The following is a 21220-nucleotide window of genomic DNA, read 5'->3' on the forward strand; positions in this document are numbered from 1 at the left end:
TTCTAAATCCAGCTCCATTCTCTCAGTCTCGAATCTGACCCATTCTCCACCTGAACCACTTTCTAACCAGGTTAGAGTAGAGCCTGATATCAGAACCCCAAAGAGGCCCATGAACAATGCTAGAGGCGCCTGAACCCCCTGAAGTTGTATGCAAAAATTGTGAATGTGTAGTAAGGGCATAGTTCCAGGGAGAGGGCCTTTTGTTTCCAAGAGATTCACAAAAAGGTCCAAGACTGAAAAAAAAAATCAAGAATCACAGCCAGGGCTTCCCTGGTGGCGCAGTGGTTGAGAGTCCGCCTGCCGATGCAGGGGACACGGATTCGTGTCCCGGTCCGGGAGGATCCCACATGCCGCGGAGTGGCTAGGCCCGTGAGCCATGGCCATGGAGCCTGCGCGTCCAGAGCCTGTGCTCCGCAACGGGAGAGGCCACAACAGTGAGAGGCCCGCAATCACAGCCATACCTACTCCTAAGGTGTTCAGCTGCGCCTTCTCTTTTCCCCACCTCTGCCACCAGACAAAAGTACCAGTCCCCTAATCTCTTAGCACTGACACTTACTATTTCAAGGCATTAGAACCAAGAGATCAGTGGGCAGGGTAGAATCCAGAGGCAAAGTGGAGGGGCGGCTCTGTGAAGGGTTGGCAACAACAGGGCACTCAGCATTTCCGACTTTCTTTTCAGCATTAGGATCGCCAAGCCCCCCAGCCCAAAGCCCATGCCTCTCATCCGAGTGGTGGAAACATGAGCTGAAGGAGACAAGATGCTGCTGTTGCTGGTGCCTCTGGCCTGAGGAGCAGCCCACCGCCCCTGGAGGCTGCCGGCCCTGACTTTGACTTCCCAACTGCTCCCTTCATGGTTCCGAACGCCCATCCTTTACTCTGGGCGGATGGGCGATGAGTTCCCCCTTTGGACACTGCAGCCTCTGGAGGCCAGCGATATCCTGCCCACAGGACCCAGGACAGTAGCCTTATTCCCATAGTTACTATTTTTCTCTGTAGCAGAGCCTCCCTTCTGTTGTAGACTGGAGTTTGTAGCCCGGGCCGGTTATTCTGCCCCAGAAGCCAGGCCCCCCGCAGGTCAGGAGAGGTGACAAGATCTACCTCAGCCCTAGAGGCTGGAGGCACAGATGTCAGCAGTGCTTGAAGAGTGTCCTGGGGGCATGAAGTTCCTTCCTTAAACACAGCGCAGTTTCTTAGCAACAAACTGTTTGTTTTTCTAATTGCTCCACCCTCAGCCCATGCTGACCGGGCCTCCTGCAGACAGACAATGGGGCTACCTGTCATGGCCTGTGAACCTCAACTTTGGACAGCCTTGTCTTTTGGGGAGGGGGAATGTCCTTCAGGGAGTAGCTCTTAGCAGAAAGGTTCTGTGAGGCCACAGACAGTTACGGGCGACTTCTGTCTGCTGTGAAGACTCCCAGAATCTCTTAGGGTTTCCCCCTAAGTTGTGGTGCAAGATACACCTCATTCTTCTCGACTAAGACCCTAAAAACTGTTTTCACTGGGTTACATCAGTTGCAGCGAAGAAACTCTCATATGGTATTTATTTTGCTAAGTTATTGGTGTTTTTGCTTACATCTCACAACTGATTAAGTACCAGAGTTCAGAGTTCTACAGCCTTCCCTTGGTGTTTGGATTTGCTCGACAGAGGGAAAAGAGTGTTCCCAGTGGACTTGTCGATTTCAGAATGATGTCATAGTCTTTTTCTCTCTTTCCTGCTGCTTTTCCCTTCCTCCTCCAAACCTCAGGAAGGCAAGTATTGACATATTTGCCCTGAAGCATCGGGGTCTGAGTGTCTGTTGTTCCAGGGAAGAGAGCAGTCAGGAGGGATTGAATTCTTCCCTTAACCCCTCTGTACCCCTCTTGCTCCACAGTCAGTTTGTTATGCTGGCTCTGAGTGAACCTGCCACTCATGGAGTTTCTTTAGGGCTCTTCCTGCAGCCTTAAGGAGGAGATAAGCATCAGAATGTTGTACCCTAGGACACAGAAAAATGAAAAATAAACATTAAGTCTTTAGGTTCTACTTGGCTCAAAACCAGAAGCCTTAAGTCTGTGGTTTCTTTGCATCAGGGCTGAGCTCCCATGCTGGCTTTGTCCATCGTGTTCTGGTGTTCTGGTGTTCTTCACGCCATTCCCATTTGTGAAACGAGGGAGTTGGACCAGATAATCTCCATAGGCCCTTCCAGTTCTGATATTCTTTCCTGCGGCATGTTCTTTGTGGGGTGAATTTAATAAATTATGTTAATGTGTCTCTTTGAGCTCCTGGCCTGGTTTCTTTTCACTTTTCAGGGAGGATGAAAGAGCATAATTTTAATGCCTCTTGCAGATGGGTACCCTGCTGTCCACATCTGGGAGGTATGGAGACATCCCCAACACAATGATATGGGGACTTTGTGGCATTCAGAGGAGTTAGCATATCTCTGTTAAACAGCTCAGCTCCATGGTCTGAGTCCCCATTGCAGGAGGTAGCCCCTAACTTGAGCTCTGACCCTGTCTGGGGTGGTGACCTTGTGGGATCCCTAAGGTTGGCCACTGCGTGTCTTCCTCAGTTGGAAAAGATCTGCTCACAGACAGAGGTCCTGTGATTACTTAGAGATTTACCAATCAGCACTGGAGGGAGATGACTAACTCCATGTGCTTCGCAGAAATGAAAAGTACTCTGGAGATGCTGACTGCAGCTGTTTGAGGCTTTAGTTTTTGGCTATCTCTAGGCATCATTCAATTAATCCACTGATCATCTTTTTCTTTCTGCCAAAAAATGTAGTTGACTGCAGGGCCCAACGCGGACATAGCTAAATTTACACGAATCTTCCCTGGACCAAAGAAACTAGAAATGGAACCCCCGTCATCCCTGGCCGCATTTCCTCTCTAGTCCCCTTTCTCCTTCAATCAAAAGAATGTAAATTTTCCTCTTGTGACTTTTCTTACCCTGTCTGCTTCTCAGCTAATTCACATCCAGGCTTCAGGATGTACTGGAAACCTTCCATTCCAGACCTGGGTTTGTCTTCTGACAGCCTGGGTTCTCTTCCTTCTCTGAAGTCTTGCTTGGCCTGGGTGTATCTAGACTGTGCTTGTTCTCCGGAATATTAAGAGGGTGGAAGCAGGGTGCGGTTGCCTGAGGTGCCAAGGTGACTTGCATGGCTGGAAGGAGACAGGAGCGAGTGAGCCACCGCACAGGAGAGGGAGGCTCTGGGATGGGTCTCAAGGATGTGGTGGGAGAGCAGAGCTTCGATTTGGAGATAATGAGGTGGTCTGGAAACGTTCTGGAGATTAGAACTAGAGCTCTAACGGCAGTTCCCTGGCGGTCCAGTGGTTAGGACTCTGCGCTTTCACTGCCTTGGGTCCAGGTTCGATCCCTGGTCAGGGAACTAAAAGCCCACAAGCCACGTGGCACGGCAAAAAAAAAAAAAAAAAAAAAAAAAGAACTAGAGCTCTAAGAGATTCCTGGGACCAAAAAGTGCCCCTGGTGTATATTTCCCCAAGTTTAGTTGTACCACTGCTGAAAGGAACAGGGGCTAAGAAGGGTCTGTGGGAAGAAAAAGTAGTTGAGGGAAAGGTAACTTTCCTGGCAACTGGCAACTTTTCCATTAGAGATGGAGAATGGGGACTGGAGGAGAGCGAAGCAGAGCCCAGAGCCTGAGAAAGGGCGTGGTGAGAAACTGCTCCTGACTTCAGCAGCCTGTTTATTGCCTGCGTTATGTCATTTGTAAGTCAACTCCTCTGTGCTCCTTGAATATGTTGCAGAGGGAAGATTGAGTGTGACTCCCTGGGACCTTTGCCATGACGGCCTGTTTATTTGAGCTGGGTGTTGAGAGCTGCCCGGACACGCAGCCATCATCAGCAGGCTGCTATAAACCCGGAGCATCACCCCAACATGGGAAAAGCTTGCAGGAGCACTCCTTGCCCCTGTCCTCCCACCTCTTCATTTGTCCCCTCCCTGAGTAGAAAAAAGCCTGACAGGGACATGGTATTTCAACCAAATGGTACATTGGACCTTTTTTTTTTTTTCAGTTTTTTATTTTATTATTTTTTTAACTTTTTTGAAAAAATATCTTTATTGGAGTATAATTGCTTTACAATGTTGTGTTAGTTTCTGCTGTACAACAAAGCGAATCAGCTATATGTATACATATATCCCCATATCTCTTCCCTCTTGCATCTCCCTCCCACCCTCCCTATCCCACCCCTCTAGGTGGTCACAAAGCACCGAGCTGATCTCCCTGTGCTATGCGGATGCTTCCCACTAGCTATCCATTTTACATTTGGTAGTGTATATATGTCAGTGCTACTCTCTCACTTCCTCTTTTTTAAAACTAAGTATCTAAAGCCAAAAATTGATTGGCTTATTTTCAACTCTATTTAAAAAAATTTTGTATTATGAAACGTTCCAAGATGTACTCTGTAAAGATGCTTTGACATGATATGGCTTAAAGCAACTTAATTTGACTGAGGAGGGTAATATCCCTTGGGGTAGAAAAGCAAATTTCTGTCTTTAATCAGCTCTTCAATGTGTGTTGCTGGTTTTTGTGGGGCCTCTGCTAATCCCGTGGGCTCCCTCATTCCTCATTGCCAAGCGTTGCGGAGCTCTGGCCTGAGTTTGTTCAGGCTCTGACCCAACAGCAGATGTTAGCCTAGGGCCCTTGGCCTCTTTTCCATGCTTCGATTTAGGACTCTCACTTCGCAAGGAGAAAGTGTTTCCTATCTTCCCTGTCCCAGTTCTAAGCCCCATGGCCTTGAAACTCAAAGTTGGAGACCTAAATATTCTCTAGCCCCTCTTTCTCCAAGGAAAATCCTTATCTAGCCTGAGGCTAAAGGAGATGTGTTTTTAAAAGGTGAGAAATTTCTAACTCTGTGTGCTCTGTGGGTTGGCAGTGAGACCTACTTTGAACTCTAAAATGTGTGTGGCCTTTCTTCTGGAATCTGTCTTCCTCTGGAGCCCTCTGGGACATGGGATTGAGGGTAGATGGTGGTAGGATAATTAATTTCCTGACGGGGTATTTGGTCGCCAGGTCTTAGACCACAGGATCTCACAAGCTGAGGAGAAGGAAGTCATTTGTCCTCTTGACTTAATCTGTCAATTCAGGGGGGGTATTCTAGGCCAAACTCGCATATGTCTGCAGGAGTTTGAGGACACTTATATCTGTTTTACATCTATTTCTATGTGTTTGTGTTTGAACTGGCCTGCTATGTAAAACATATGATTGTGGGGGAAAATTGGAAAAACACTGATGTTTAGTAAAAACTCAGTTTTTCACCTGTATGTCTCCTTTACTACATACACAGAACACTTCACTTCTGGTCACCAAGTATGTGGGTTTTTTTCCCCCTATAACAGGCAATTCTCTGCAACACCAGCTGGGTGTCCTACAATTTAACTCAATTCTGACACCATCCACCTGGAGATAAGGTTAAGGGCTCAGTCACAAGAGACTGTCCCTCCCCAACCTCAGATGCCAACTGCAAGTAGCAGGTCCCTAGCTGGACTTTTGTCTGACTTGCCTGCAAACTAGAGGTTCCCACAGCCCCCTCCTTGGGTTCGATTAATTTGCTAGAGAGGCTCGCAGAACTCAGGGGAATCACCTACTTACCTTTACCAGTTTATTAAAGGATATAATAAAGGATGCAGATGAACAGCCAGATGAAGAGATCCATAGGGCGAGGACTGGGAGGGTCCCGAGTTCAGGAGGTTCAGTCTCAGTGAAGTTGGAGTGCATCACCTTCCCAGTATAAGGATGTGCTCACCCACCTGGAAGCTCTCCGAACCCCATACTGTTGGGATTTTATGGAGTCTTCCTCATGCAGGCATGATCAATTGTGAACTTCGTTTCTAGCCCCTCTCCCCTCTCTGGGTAAGTGGGGGACAGGGCTGAGAATTCCAAGCTTCTAATCATGGCTTGGTCTTTCTGTGATCAGCCCCCATCCAGGAGCCCGGCCGGAGTCCCCTCATTAGAATAAAAGATGATCCTAGTGCATTTATCACTTAGGAGTTGACAAGGATGTTAGGAACCCTGTGCCAGGAACCCAGGGCACAGAACAATACATATGTTTTCTATTATCTCACCACTAGTCTGTAGATCTGTCTCCTTGGATATATTGTAATCTCAGGGTCAGGAGGACCAAAATTGACTTCCTTCGAAACTACCTTCCCTTTTCAACTCACATACTTCCTCTTAGTAGAGAGAATCACTTTCTTCAGTGATTTAGAGCCATCTTTGACTCTTTGCATTTCTTTATTCCTTATATCTAGTTTGTCAATATGTCCTAATGTTTCCTCTTTTGAGATATCTCCCAGACTTGCCCCTTCCCAAGTTCGTATCCTCATCTTAGCCCATCTCTTTAAGCCTGGATTACCACAGAAGCCAGTCCTCACTGGTACCCCACCTCTAGCCTAACCTGCCCCAAATCCACCCACCTCACCACTGTCATTTGAATTTCTCCCAGATACATTTTCATCCTATCAGCGGGGTTATTTAGCCAGGACAAAAGAAGGCTGATGGAAACATGATAGCAGTCTCCAAGAGATGAAAATTTGTCCTGTAGAAGGAGGTGCAGTTTCACTCCACCTAGCTCCAGAGGGCAGAACTCAGACTTGTGGGTGGTACCTGCAGGTAGATGGCTAAGAAACAAAAGGACAATCAGAGTGTCAGTTGGACTGTCTTGAGAAGTTAGCACGTTTCCCTACATATGCCAGTAATATCCCAGTTAGAAAAGAATCTAAAATAACAAATACAAAATACCTAGAAATAAACTTTATTTGAAATGTCAGTGATCTATGTGAAGAAAATGACCACATTTTGTTGAAAAATATGGGAAACTTAATGAAAAACTTTCCTGGATGGCAAAGTTTAAAATCGTAAAGATGTCAGTTCTTCCTTAATTTATTTTTAGACTTCGTGTACTTACAGTGAAAATTCCAAGAGTTCTTTTAGAATTGGATATATATTATTGAAAATATTATTTTAAAATTTTTGGGCTTCCCTGGTGGCGCAGTGATTGAGAGTCCGCCTGACAATGCAGGGGACGCGGGTTCGTGCCCGGGTCCGGGAAGATCCCACATGCTGCGGAGCGGCTGGGCCCGTGAGCCATGGCCGCTGGGCCTGTGCGTCCGGAGCCTGTGCTCTGCAACTGGAGAGGCCACAACAGTGACAGGCCCGCGTACCGCAAAAAAAAAAAAAAAAAAAAAATTATAAATATAATTATATATTATTTTCAATATTCATATAATTATTTTAAAAATTCATCTGGAAAAATAAACAAGGGAGATGGCAAAGAAAATTTTGAAGACAGAGCTTAATTGGAGGATTATTAGCCTTGGTGGATAGTGAAATATTACATAGCTAGGCAGAAATAGACTCAGTTTTATATAAGCATTAAAAAAAGGATAAAAGAAGCATTGCAACTCAGTGGGGGATAAGGCGTTTGAACAGTTGGTTAAGAATTTAGAAAAAAAAGAAAAAAAGAATTCTAACCTTAAACAGTACACCTGAATAAATTCTAGGTAAATGAAAGAAATTAAATACTACAACTTAACTGTAGAAAAACAAGAAGAAAATACAAATGAATATCAACTCTGAGAGGAGATCCATTTAGAATTTTAGTATTAAAGGTCATGAAGGTATATGTCAATTATATCCCAATAAAAAATAAAAATAAAGGTCATGAAGGAAAATATTTTAGTTCATAAAAATGTAAACTTTCTAAATTGAAAAACTAAAGAAGGCCAAAAAATGAGGAATTATTAGTGGCAAATATGATGAAGAGGCAGCATTTTTGTTGATAAGCTCATATTGATAAAAGTACTAAGATCCTTCTAGATCACTGGTCAGGATAAGAATGGATAGTTCATACAAGAGTTCATATTCTTTTTTCTGCACATGTTTATTAGGCTCCTACTCTGTGCCTTGGACTGAGGATTCGGGTGGGTTTACGACAGTGAGCAAGACAAGCTCAGTCCTGCCATTGGAGCCCTTATGTTCGGTGGGATAATGTGGGTTGCATATCAGAGAAAATGCAGCTCCGATTGGCTTAAGCAATAATGGAGCAGTCTGACTGGCTCAGGTGACTAAAAAGTCCAGAGATGCTTTAGGCTCAAGTGAGCCTTCATAGACTAATTTGAGGTCTCACCAAAGACCCAGTTTTGTTCCATTACTTCTCTCTGCACAAGAGATCTGTGGCTCTTATAATAGCGTAAAATGGGAAACATGTGTCCAACAAAAGAGAAATGGATAAGTACATGCAGATGCAACCACTCTAGAATATTATGCATTCACTACAAATGGCCTTTATGAAGACTATGTCACATCAGGGAACTGTGCTTAGAATGTTAAGTGAAAAAAAGCAGGGCACAAAATTTTATGGACACATTACAGCTTAGCAAAAGAAAAAAAAAAAGTTTCTAAAAAAAGGCTAGAAATAAATAACACCTAACTGCTAACCATGTTAGTGTTAAGGCAGGATTTATTTTTCTGTTGGTTTTTGTTAACTTTATTCTTCATTTTCCAAATTTTCTATAGTGTTCACTCTTCTCTCTCCAGCAGGGTTGTGTTCCCACACTGCCTTCTGTTCATGCCGGAATCATTCCTCTCTTTGTACCTTTGCTGGTGTTATTTCTTTCACCTGGAATGCCTTCCTCTTTTGCCCTATTAATTCATCAAATATTTTTTGATAATTGATACAGGCGTATAGTGCAGCTTATGGAATGTAATGTACATGAAAACACTTTGTAAACTGCTTTACAGATGTTCGTTGTTATTGTTAGGAGAAAAAAAAAAGATGAGGAGGATAAGGAAGAGAAAAAACTATTATTTGTACAATAATGTGCCAGGTGCTAGGGGAGGCCAGGATGGAAAAATAACAGGGTTGCAGTCCTCCAGAAGTTCAGAATCTTGTCAGGTGAGTAGAAGAAAAAAATACCACCATGTGGAATAGAAATCAATAGAAATGAAATGAATAGAAATAGATAATGGAACATGTGAAATGCAAATGTGAGAGAGGCAGACAGTGATATAAGAGGAAACAGAGAAGGGTGGGGAGGATGTGGAGCTAGAACCAGGCCCTGAGGGATTTGGGCAGGTAGGTTCAAAGAGAAAGGACATAAAGAAAGCTTGTGTTGGGAAAAATTGCAGAGTTGGGTGGGCAGGGGTGGGGGGCAATGATGAGCCCAGCTGAAGATCCTGCTGGAAAGTGGTAGGAGGTTAGCGGGAGGGGGAGATAAGTAGGGTGGGCCTTGCCACGGGTCTCTGCTGGAGTTTTTAAAAACTAGTATGGAAGTCCCAGGTGGGTGGTGGGCAGGGTTCTTCCTTGCCTGTCTTGTTCAATACTGAATATCTTAGTACATAGAAGAGTGGTGCCTGGAACACAGTAGATGCTCAATAAATATTAGTTGAAGGGAAGTTGGAATGAATGCATCATAGGAGTGACATCATAAAATAGGAAGGCTAATCCAAAAGAGGTGGATGACATGGACTGAAAAGGTAAAGGCTGACAGCAAAGAGACAAGTTAATAGATTGTTAGGGTACTTCCAGGCAGGAAATAATGAGGGACTGAACTGGGATTATGGCCGCTGGACTTGAAAGTACAGGACTGGTGTGAGAGTCATTTGGAAAGAACCGATAGGCCTTGGTGACTAACCAACCAGATCTACAGAGATGGAGAGAAAACAATCAAAGAAAACATCAAAGAAAGTTAATCATGCATCAAGACTTGACCTGAGTACCTCTTCCAGGAAGTCTTCCCAGAATTCTCAAGCCTGTGCTGTGTGTTCCCTTTCTGAAATCAATTAACATAAATAATCTGTATTGCCCTGTATTAGGATGTAATAATTATGACATTATAATTCAGACTTTGCATATGTTTGTTTCCACAACCAGATTGCAAGCTTTGAAAGGTCAGGGAAATATCTTATCCCCACAGTGCCTGGCCCTGGTACTGCCACAAAGTAGATGCTCAGTAAGTCCTCACTGATTTAGAAGAAACCTGTATTCTCTGTGCTGAAGAGGACACTTACCTCTGTTTCTTGTTTTGAATTATTTTCATCTTCTCTCTTAATTGGTCCCAGGTAGTATGGCAGAGGCCGATCTGGAGTATTAGTATCCTCCCCATGTAAGAGTCAAATGTCAACTATTAGCATTGTCTGCAGCAATAAAGAATTTTATTTATTCCTTCATTCATTTGTCAGTCATTCAACAGTAGGGAAATAATGTAGCATAGAGCTTAGGAGTCCATGAGCTTTGGATCTTGCTTCTAATCTTAGATCTGTCATTCACTGGGCCATGCCGGTTTGGAAAAGTTATTTAATCTCTCTGTTTTAATTTCCTCATCCATAAAATCAAGACAATAAGGTCTACCTAATAAGAACATTTACTGAGTGCTTACTGCCATTTAATTCCCATTTTACAGATGAGGAAATTGAGACACAGAGAAAGGATGCACAGGTAGGAAGTGTGGAACCAGGAGTTGGTCATAGAAAATCTTGTCCCAGAGTCCTTGTGAAATGGGAGGGAAGGGGGCAGGGCACAGCCTTTGAAAGAACGACATAGCCCGAGGACATGACATAAACTGATTTGAACCAAATGGGCCCAAGATGGCAGACCATTTGACTTCCACTAGACCTTGAGCCTCAATATATACTCACTGTAACACATCAGCAAGCTAAATTACACACCCCTAGGCACCATGACAGTTCCAAGGCTGACCATAAAGATCAAAAAGTGGGTGGTGGCCCAATTCCTGGAAATCCCCACCCCTTCCTGAAATAGCTGGAATACTCCTCCCATTCATTAGCCTATGAAATTACCCACCCTGATAAAAACTGACAAACCCATACCCTGATGCCTTTCTCACCTTCTGAGGTGGCCCACACTCTCTCCGTGGAATGTGTTTCTCTCTAAATAAGTCCACTTCTTACCTATCACTTTGTCTCTCACTGAATTCTTTCTGTGATGAGACGTCAAGAACCTGAGCTTCATTAAGTCCTGTGATCTCAGTTGGAAGACTGTGGGTTTTGGCCGCGTTTGAGTCCCGGCCGCATGGGTTTGAGTCCCAGTCAGGGTTTTGGCCAAGTTCAAGTCCCAGCACGTGGGTTCAAGTTCCAATCTGAGGTGCATGGTTTCACTTGTGCTTAATGGTGTGCTGTATAACTTCACAGGTGTGGCGATCGTCAATATAAAACCATATCTAATTATCATATGTAATGTGTCTGGCAGTGTCAGCAGACACTGAATATGCTAATTATTGTTAATAAATCTTTTTGAGCATCTTATATGTCAGTGGTATAGGGTTGGGCTTTGGGGATATTAAGAGGAAAAGACTGCCCTCAAGTTACTCTGAGTCTTAATAACACCACCAGATATTTGTGTGCCAAGAGGCAAACAGACAATCATAAACTATCAGTGCTAAAGCAAACTTTAGAAAACATCCAATCCAACTCCCTCATTTTCCAGGGGAGAAAACTGAGGCCCAAAAGTGGGAGTGTGGTATGAGTAACTAAAGGTTGAAGCTTGGACAAAAATCCTGATCTCCTACAATGGAGTGGTGTGTCCTTGGCATAAGAAAGTGTTCAAAAAAGACAGAGAGATGGTCCTTATCCAAGACCTGTGTGCAATTACAAAGCGGCTTTCCTTGGGAAGCAGAAAATGGGAGAAATGGTCACTGACGGATGGAGAGAAGCCCACCAGATCCTCCGGGCTCAGCTGGCTCACCTGGTCTGCAACTTTTTAGCATTCTCTGTTTTCCTAAATTTCAACTGGCAATTTCCTTTTGCTTTCCTGTCTTATCATGAGGGTGGGTGTTCCATCCCTGCTCAGTTCTCTAACTAGGGTGTGTCCTTAGCTAAATGACCACATCTCTCTTATCCTCAGGCTCCTTCTCCACCAAAAAACAACCACCACCACCAAAAAAAGGGGGTTCGGCCAGGGTTCGGCCAGGGTTCCTTCCAGTTCTAAAATCACATGGGTCCTGGGACTTCCCTGGCGGTCCAGTGGTTAAGACTCTGCTTCCAATGCAGGGGGTGCGGGTTTGATCCTTGGTTGGGGAACTAAGATCCCACATGCCGGTGCTGGGGGGTTGAGGGGGGCACAGCAATGTTTCAGAGCACATTTCATCAGCCAGCGAACCTGAAAACAAGAGTTTCTTTGTTTGCCAAGCGGAGGTGCTTGCCACAAGAGGGCAGCAGGGTCTTGAGCACCTGGACAGGTGCCTACTGTGGGCCCCACAGGAAGACAAGCAGGCTCTCTCCTCTCACCGTGCGTAGGCCCCCGGAGTTTTCCTGCTGTAAATCCCAAACTCACTTATTTAGCGAACGGCAGCCAGCCAGACTGGAGTGAGACAAGGGAGCAGTTTTGCAAATTAAGTCTAGCAACCAGAAATATGAAAGACCAGGCCTAAAAAGAAATTGGATTCTAGAACAGTAAATACTTTATGAAAAATTGAAAACGTATCCCTGTCCTAGTTTAAGTTGCCTATGGCTCACATCATCAGAGGCCGAGCTTTGAGAAGAGCTGGGAGTATTTTACAGACCAGTAAACATTTTAGCAGGCTGAAAGGTTTAAAGCTCATTTGGAAGGCTTGTGTGTTAGACCAGCATTTCTCAGAGTTCCTTGAGAAATTTCAGTTCATTTTGCTCATGTTTAATAAGCTCTTAAGAAAGAATTCGTTCTGGAAGTTTCCAGAAAGCTCAGCCAGACCATCACTTAATTAATTAATTAATTAATTAAGGATAGGATGAAAATTATCATGTGTTTACTGAATGAAGAGCACTGGCCTTGGCACCTGAAGGGTCTGAAAGGATGGAGAGGAAGCTCAGTGAGGGTGCAAAGGAGGGCTGGGTGCTGCCTTGGCTTATCCTCTTCAGAGTTCCACTCAGCAGTAATCACATTTCAGATCATCACAACAGCCCAAAGATTCCACATGGCCTGCCCAAGGGCCTTTCAAATATATAAAAGAACTTTGTTCCTTGAGAAGACAGTTCCCATTAGATTATAATCTTGCAAAATACCTAGAACACCCACAGAACAGGATATATAAGGACATGAGCTTTATATAGGAAGATAACATTGCTTATTCACCAGCAATAGAGCTAGAGCTTTGTTTTTGTTCCCCTCTCCCAGGGCCAAGGAGGAGTCATGGCTGGGATTAAGCTGCCCCCACTGCCTTACTCAACCAGCCTCATTTCTTTTTTTTTTTTTTTTTTTTTTTTGTGGTACGTGGGCCTCTCACTGTTGTGGTCTCTCCCGTTGCGGAGCACAGGCTCCGGACGCACAGGCTCAGTGGCCATGGCTCACAGGCCCAGCCGCTCTGCGGCATGTGGGATCTAACCTGTGTCCCCTGCATTGCCAGGTGGACTCTCAACCACTGCGCCACCAGGGAAGCCCTCAACCAGCCTCATTTCTGAGCCTCTGCTACCTTGCCAGTTGTTTCCAAAACAGAAGGACTTGTCTTTTCTCACCTCTCTGCCTTTGCATATGCTATTCCCTCTGCCTGGAAATCTTTTCCCTGCCTTATCTTTCCAGCAAGCTTGTACTCATTCTTCCAAACCCCACTCAATGATACTGGTGAAATCTTCCATGACTCCCCAGAGAATCCCCAGACAGCTAATTATCCTTCATCTGTGCTGCCAGAGCAGCTGGTATAAAACTTATCACATTGTACAGTAATTGTTTTCATGTCTATTTCTCCTCTCAGACCTGAGAATTCCTAAAGGGCAGGGGCTGATGATTTATCCCTGTATCCTCAGTCCTATATTGCCTGGCACACTGTGCATACTCAGTCAATGCTGGCTGAATGGAAATGGATTCTCTTTCCTGTAACCAGCAGGGTGTTTTGCAAGGTGACTGACCAGGATCACTGAACAAAAGACAGTCATTGCTGAAGGGAACCATGGGGCACTTGCCTAGTATCAGGAGCTAAATACATATAACTGATTGCTAACATTCAATTGCACTGGAGGGCACACATCACTCAAAACTTGATGGAGGCCGTTTGTCTAGAATCCATTTTATTTACAGCAGAAGATTATGTGTAAGGAGACACCTTCTGATAGTGTGACTAAGCTCTGGGACATGAATTTAAGGGAGTGGTGAGTGTTCCATGTTGAAAGTCTTTATAATCTATGATATGTTTTGGAAAAGACTGTCCAGAGTGAGTAGGTTAAATATGAGTAGATGATGGGAATTCCCTGGCGGTCCAGTGCTTAGGACCCTGTGCTTCCACTGCAGGGGGCATGGGTTCGATCCCTGGTCGGGGGAACTAAGACCCTGCATGCTGCATGGCACAGCCAAAAACCAAAAACAAACAAACAAACAAATAAATATGAATAGAAGACCTCTGTTTTCAAGTTTATGTAATAGAATGGCACAGCTCTGGGCTCTGGACCTGGGGGCAGGGGCTTTGGTAGCTGCAGCGGAAATAACCTGGTCCTCTATGAATGGGTGTTTGGGTTGGATACATAGCTGCTATTTCTCTACACAGAAGATTTGCCTCATTTGCAGACATCTGAGGGATCAGTAAATATTAGTACATATGTGTTGTCAGTAAATAGAGTTTGCGAGAGCTGCCAACACCCCCCGATGCTTTGTGCTTGTGCTTCTCTCTGGCTCCGAGTCTTCCTCTCTGCTTTCTTGTCCCAAAGCCTCTGGGCATGGATGTGGGGAGAGACAGCTGTACTGAAAAAGGACCAGAAGACAAAGGAAGGAAGGGGAAGGTAACCTTCAAGGGGAAAGTAAGTGGGTATCGTCGTTGATTCCATTCTGGGCAGGGGATTCCCTTGGAGGGCATTTTTCGGAGATGGAATTGCTTGATCTTCACCTCGGTCAAAATAACAATGAATATGAGGAAAGAGGAGAGAATGGCACATGATCTGGACAGAAGTGATAGCTGAGGCTGGGAAATGATTACCACCCACAAAACAAAATAGGTAAAAGTTCAACATTATGTTTATTAGAACCATGAATTTATATTGTACATTTTTTCAAGTTTAGCACAATTTCTTTGCTCTGTGTCTTAAATAACTTCACTATTTTATTAATTTTTTGTGTGTGATAGAATATACACAACATAGAACTTACCATTTTAACCCTTGTTAAGTGCACCTTTCCGTGGCATTAAGTACATTCACGTTGTTGTGCGACCGTCACCTCCATCCGCCTCCAGAACTTTTTCACCTTCCTTGACTGAAACTCTATACCCGTTAAACACTAACTCCCCAGTTCCTCCCCCATTAAGCCCCTGGAAACTACCATTCTTTCTGTCTGCATGAATTTGATTACTCTAGGAACCTCACTGTTTTGTAATTAAACTCTTTTCATTAGAGTGTCCTACAAAATCTTATTTCTAAAAGTATCTCTACATATAGATGAAGTAGGTATCATCATGCCTAGTTTGTAGTTGGAGAAACCAAGCTGAAGAGTTCAGTGCATCAGATACAAGTGGCTGCTTCTCCAAATCTATTCTGCCCTGTTCCCGTTCCCTCTCACCCTTCTTTCTTTTGGCAAATCCCAAATTTTGTTGGTATTCGCAGGCAAGCTATGCACACAGGGAAGGGGCTACTCTTAGCCCCAGGAGTATGTCTTGATGCATTCGAGTCAATCACAGAAATTTCAGTTCCTTTGCCAATGATTGGTATAGGGATTAGTAGGTGATACACTTTTGGCCTATGAGACATGAGAGAAAGCTGATGCAAGGATTCTAAAAAGGGTTTCTTTGCTTTGACAAATACACACTTCCTATTTTCTGCTTCTCAGTATGGTGGCCACATGTGTGAGTGATGCCTGGAGCTCAGCAGCCATTTTGTCACCATGAAAAGAGTTAGCCACATCACCCAGATAATACACTGAAGATGGCAGAGGGGAAGATGGAAAGAATCTGGATCCTTTATCATGTGAATGAGCTTCTGAATTAACCAACTCTGGAACTCCCCGCTTTTAGTCTTGCTATTTATGTGAGATCATAAATTTCCTTATTATTTAAACCACTTTTGCATTTTCTGTACTTGCAGCCAAAAGTGTACTATTGATAAATGACTTGTTAAGGATTAAAAGCTAAACAGGAACCAATGCAGAGGACCCAAGTCTCACATGCTTTTCCACTGGATGATCCTATTGACTCAGCATTGGTCTTTTTGTTATAAGCTAGCCCAACCTATTGTATTATTTCTGAACTGTTGGCTCTGGGAAGCAATTTCTAGGAAAAGGGACCCCTGGAAAATTGAGTTTGATTTTGAGAAAAGAAAGGGGAGGGGAGACGTTGAAGAAAATGAAGAGAGACACAAATAATAGAGCGACAATTGCCTAGGGAGTTGCAACTGGAAGGATGGTAAAAAATGATATTTGGGAATAGCCCTGTGAAACATGCCAGTCAGGTGTGGTGAGACGGAATGGGAGAAAAAAGCCAGCCAGTATGGCTATAAGAGCCAGGGAGCTTTTTTCTCCGATGGGAAACCCAGCAAATCTCAGAGAGTTGTTGTGTGACAAAGTAGAAGACAAGGGCATCATATGAAGATGACCAGGTAAAGGGCTGTGAAATACTGCAACTACAGAGTACTGACAGGAGACTAACATAATTATAATTACACATGAAGCTGACATCAACGCTCACTTACGTTAAACCTGTGGCAGATCATACTAGCTATTCTTCAGAGCCTACACAGCAAACTTTCTTTTAGACATGTGAGCTGGGCATGTGATCCTGGTTTGGACAATCACAGTGCTTCATCCTCCAGGCAACTTCAATTAGTCCAGGTGGTAGGCACATTACTCAAGGAATGGCCAAAGTCCTTGCTTAGGAAATTAGATACAGACACTGCGAAAAACAAGGTGTTTTTTCCTAATAGACAGAGAGAAACAGAGATGAGCAAAAATGAAAGGCAGAAGAAAAAGAGGGAGATGACCTTGAGTTCTCTGCATCAGACCTTAAGGCCTAGGTTCCTATAGCATTTGCTTTAAATCTATGAGCTATCCCAGTGTGGCAGATTATGTTTTCCAGAAATGGCCACCATGATATATCCCATCCCATATACTCTAATTACACTGCAACATCGATACTCCTTCCATGGAGTGGTGGTGTCTATATCCCCTCCCCTTGCACCTGGACAGACCTTTATGACCAGTTGGACCAAAAATGTATGGTAGAAGTGCTGCTATGTGACTTCTGACACTGAGTCATAAAAATGCCATACACTATTGCTTTATTCTCTTGGGACATGTGATTTTGGAAACCAGGCACCATGCTTGAAGAAGCCAGTAGCCACATGAAGAGACCATGTGTAGGAGTCATGCCAACAGCCTTAGATGAGGTCCCAGCAGACAGCCAGCCTCAACCACCAGAAATGAGACATTTCCAGATGAACCCAGCCATCGAGTCACCCCTAGCCTTTGTCTTCCCAACGGAGGCTCCAGGCATCAAGCAGGGGCAGAGACAAGTCATCTCTATGTATCCTATCTGAATTCCTGACCCACAGAGTCCAATAGAATAATAAATTGATGGTTTTAAACCACTAAGCTTTGGGATGGTTTGTTACACAGCTACAATTAAGGAAATACCCGGTGTTCTCCTTAGCTATGTGAACCAATAAATTCTCTTTTTTGCTTAAGCTAATTTGAATTGAGTTTGTTACTTGCAACTAAAGGAATCTTGACTCATAAACCCTCTAGTCTCTAGGTCTTATCCACTCTAGCAAATCAGTTAATTCAGTTTACCAAAAAAGTGATTTTTCATGTGGTCTTCACAGAAAAAAGTACAGAAAGGTAGTGAAAATGAAAGAAGAGTCAGAATTAGTGCAAAGGCCTAAAAAAAGGGCCCTCTTTTTGTTTTCTTCAACTCATGACTCCCTGGGAAATGGAATGCCTTATTTCCTCATTCATGCCATTTAATTTTTCTACTTAGGGTTGGGTGTTGGCCACTGATGTGCTGAGTGACTTTTGAAAATCATTGTACCTTGCTGGATCTACTTCCTTTTTCAAAGGGTGATAGTGGAGGGAGCTATTCCTTTACCAGCAAAATGAGGGAATAGGGCTAGATGTGATATTAATTAGTATTTTTTAATTGGATTATAATTGTTTTACAATGTTGTGTTAGTTTCCACTGTACAACAAAGTGAATCAGCTCTGTGTATACATATATCCTCTCCCTCCTTATTAGTACTCTTAATAATAGCTCTGTGCTAAGTATTAATATTATGTTAGGTGTTTCCCACATATTCTCATTTGGTCCCCACCATGTCCCTATGCAGCAGGTATTATTAGCCACTTTATGGTCCTTTCCTGGACTAACATTCCATCAGCCTTTGTTGAGCTTCTTCTCTTGTGCCTCTCACTCTGATACACTCTGAGAGCATGACAAGTCACATGTAACAAGTTCCTTGTTTTCAAGAAGCTATGTTCAGATTGGAAAGGTAAAGCTAAACTAAGTATTAAATTGATCTAAACTGAGTAGCACTGACCATAGATGCAACAGGAGTTATATTTGTTATCTATTGTCTGTAACAGATTACCACAAATTTAGCAGCTTAAAACAATACACATTTATTATCTCACAACTTTTGTGGTCCAGGAGTCAGGGTTCAGCTTTGCTGGGTCCTCTGCAGGGTCTCACAAGCCTGCAATCAAGGCACTGGCTGGGCTATGTTCCCTAGTGGAGCCAAGAATCCTCCTCCAAGTTCACGAGGTTGTTGGCAGAATTTCTTGCAGGCTTAGGACTGAGGACCCTATTTTCTCGCTGTCCACTCGGGGCAACTCTCAGTTCCTAGAAGCTCCTGCAGTTCCCTGTCATGGGCCTTCTCCACCAGCAGTTCACAACATGGCAGCGTTCTTCGTTAGGGCCAGCAAGAGACTCTCACCCCAGTCAGCTAAGAAGGAATGTTATATAATGTACCTGTAACCATGGGAGTGACGCATCATCATCTTCACTATATTCTATTGCCTAGAAGCAAGTCACGGGTCCTGCCCACACTTAAGGGGAGGGTATTACACAAGCGTGTGACTCACTGAAGGGGAGATGGGGCCACTGGAAGGTGTATTTGTTACAGGGATTTAAAAAAGAGAGAGGGGACTTCCCTGGTGGCACAGTGGTTAAGAATCTGCCTGACAATGCAGGGGACATGGGTTCGATCACCGGTCTGGGAAGATCCCACATGCCGTGGAGCAACTAAGCCTGTGCACCACAACTACTGAGCCTGCACTCTAGAGCCCGTGAGCCACAACTACTGAGCCTGCGTGCCACAACTACTGAAGCCTGTGCACCTAGAGCCTCTGCTCTGCAACAAGAGAAGCCACCGCAATAAGAAGGCCGCACACCACAACGAAGAGTAGTTCCCGCTCGCCACAACTAGAGAAAGCCTGTGCACAGCAATGAAGACTCAACACGGCCAAAAATTAAAAAAAAAAAAAAGTGCTTAGAATAGTGTTTGGCACATAGTTACGTTGAGAGACACAGTCCTTCATGGGTCTTTCATGCTTCTACCCATCTTCCTGGGTATGACAAGAATGCAAAGCCCTGACGGATTTTTACCAGGGTCATTTCTCAGGGTTATGTTTACAGTGAGCAGCTGTGAGTAATGAAGTAAGCTCTCCCTCCAGGGCAAAGAACAGGTTTGCTTACTGCTTCCTACAAAACAGCAGGTTCCCCAGCTGTGGTGTAAGCCCACCAGGTGCACAGCATTCATCTGAGCCCTTCATGTCATCCTTGTGGCCCTTGGCGGGGCAAGAGGAATTGGCACAAAGGGGCTGAAGCTCAAGTTGCTCCCAATGTCGTGAGTAAAAGTCCTTTGTCTCTGACCCAGGAATTTTGTGTCTTTTATCAGCATCCATGAAACAGTAACAGACTAATTTATTAGCCTGCCAGTAGAGTAAAATCAAATACCAGACTTGAGCGGTTAAGTGCTTAAGTAAGCTATTTTTCATTATTTTTGCTCTTGCTCTTCTTACTTGCCTTTGCCAGGCATTCTGCACAATATCTGCAAGTTTGTGTTTGGGTAGGTAGCCAAAAAACATCAATTGCTGCCATATGCAAAGAACTCTACTGTGTTGTTGGGGGAAACAAAATGAATTTGAAATAACGGTATCTTCGAAATCATTGCTCAATACTGTATGTTATCATTTATACGTGGAGTCTAAGAAATAAATCAAAGTAGTGAATATAACAAAAAAGAAACAGACTCTCAGTTACAGAAAACAAACTAGTTGTTACCATTGGGGAGAGGGAAGGGGGGAGGAGCGTGATAGGAGTAGGGGATTAAGAGGTACAAACTACTGTGTATAAAATAAATAAGCTACAAGGATATATTGTGCAGCACAGGGAATATAGCCAATATTTTATAATAACTATAAATGGAGTATAACCTTTAAAAATTGTGAATCACTACGTTGTATACCTGAAACTTACATAATATTGTAAATCACCTATACTTCGATAAGAAAAAGAAATGGATATTTTAAAACTTAAAAAACAAAATCATTGCTCAATTGAAATTATTACTTGGCCACTCTAATATCCAGGTCTAAATCACTGAGACCATACTGTTTCCTCTACATATGCTTTTTTACATAGATGGGGCAAGTTTTTATGTAGTTGCAATATATGAAAAGAAAGTTGTGCAAAAATAACTGGGCCTTAGTTCCTGTTACTTAACAGCTGGATGACTTTGGTTCAGTTTCCCAATACGTGAAACAGAGAAGTGAATTCATGACCCAGTTGTCTCACAAGATTGTTGGGGTCATTCAATAAAATAATGTATATAGGGACTTCCCTGGTGGTCCAGTGGTTAAGACTCCCGCTTCCACTGTGGGGGGTGGGAAGGCTCCCATTCCATCCCTGGTAAGGGAACTAAGATTTCGCCTGCGAGCCCGTGGGGCCTGAAAAAAAAAAGTATGTAGACACATAAGGTACTGAGCAAATGAGTTGTTATAATTTAAGACTATGTTGAATCACAAACATCAAGTTGTCCTAATATTATTTTTTAAAGGTTATGAAATGAAAGAAAAATAAAATATGCTCCACGTCAGCAGATGAATCTGTCACCTCCACTCCAGGCTGGGTTACCTGCTCACCATCCAAAAGGACACTCCTAAGGTGAGCTTGAAAGGTGAACTACAACCCCCAGCAGGCTTTGCGCCCCAATTGCGTCATATAACCTCAGCTCCGGCCCGGGCCCAACCCTCTCCCCGCCCCCACCATTCAGAAACTACAACTCCCAGGAGGCCTCACGGCGTGTAAACCGTCCTCTTTCCCTCC

The 21220-nt window shown here is 43.9% G+C and overlaps 1 protein-coding gene across 8 annotated transcripts in view; it reads left to right on the top strand.

Annotated features, from left to right (window-relative positions):
* TUFT1 (tuftelin 1) overlaps positions 1-2255 on the top strand; it is a 45285-nt gene extending 43030 nt beyond the window's left edge. For all 8 annotated transcript variants that reach the window (XM_067036091.1, XM_067036082.1, XM_067036087.1 and 5 more), the window contains one exon: positions 680-2255. In XM_067036091.1, coding sequence (XP_066892192.1) covers positions 680-743 — 64 coding nt within the window. In that variant the 3' untranslated portion in view covers positions 744-2255. The remainder of the gene's footprint in view (positions 1-679) is intronic.
* The last annotated feature ends 18965 nt before the right edge of the window (positions 2256-21220 follow it).

Source organism: Kogia breviceps, chromosome 1 (assembly GCF_026419965.1).
Source record: "Kogia breviceps isolate mKogBre1 chromosome 1, mKogBre1 haplotype 1, whole genome shotgun sequence".
Classification (NCBI taxonomy): Eukaryota; Metazoa; Chordata; class Mammalia; order Artiodactyla; family Physeteridae; genus Kogia; species Kogia breviceps.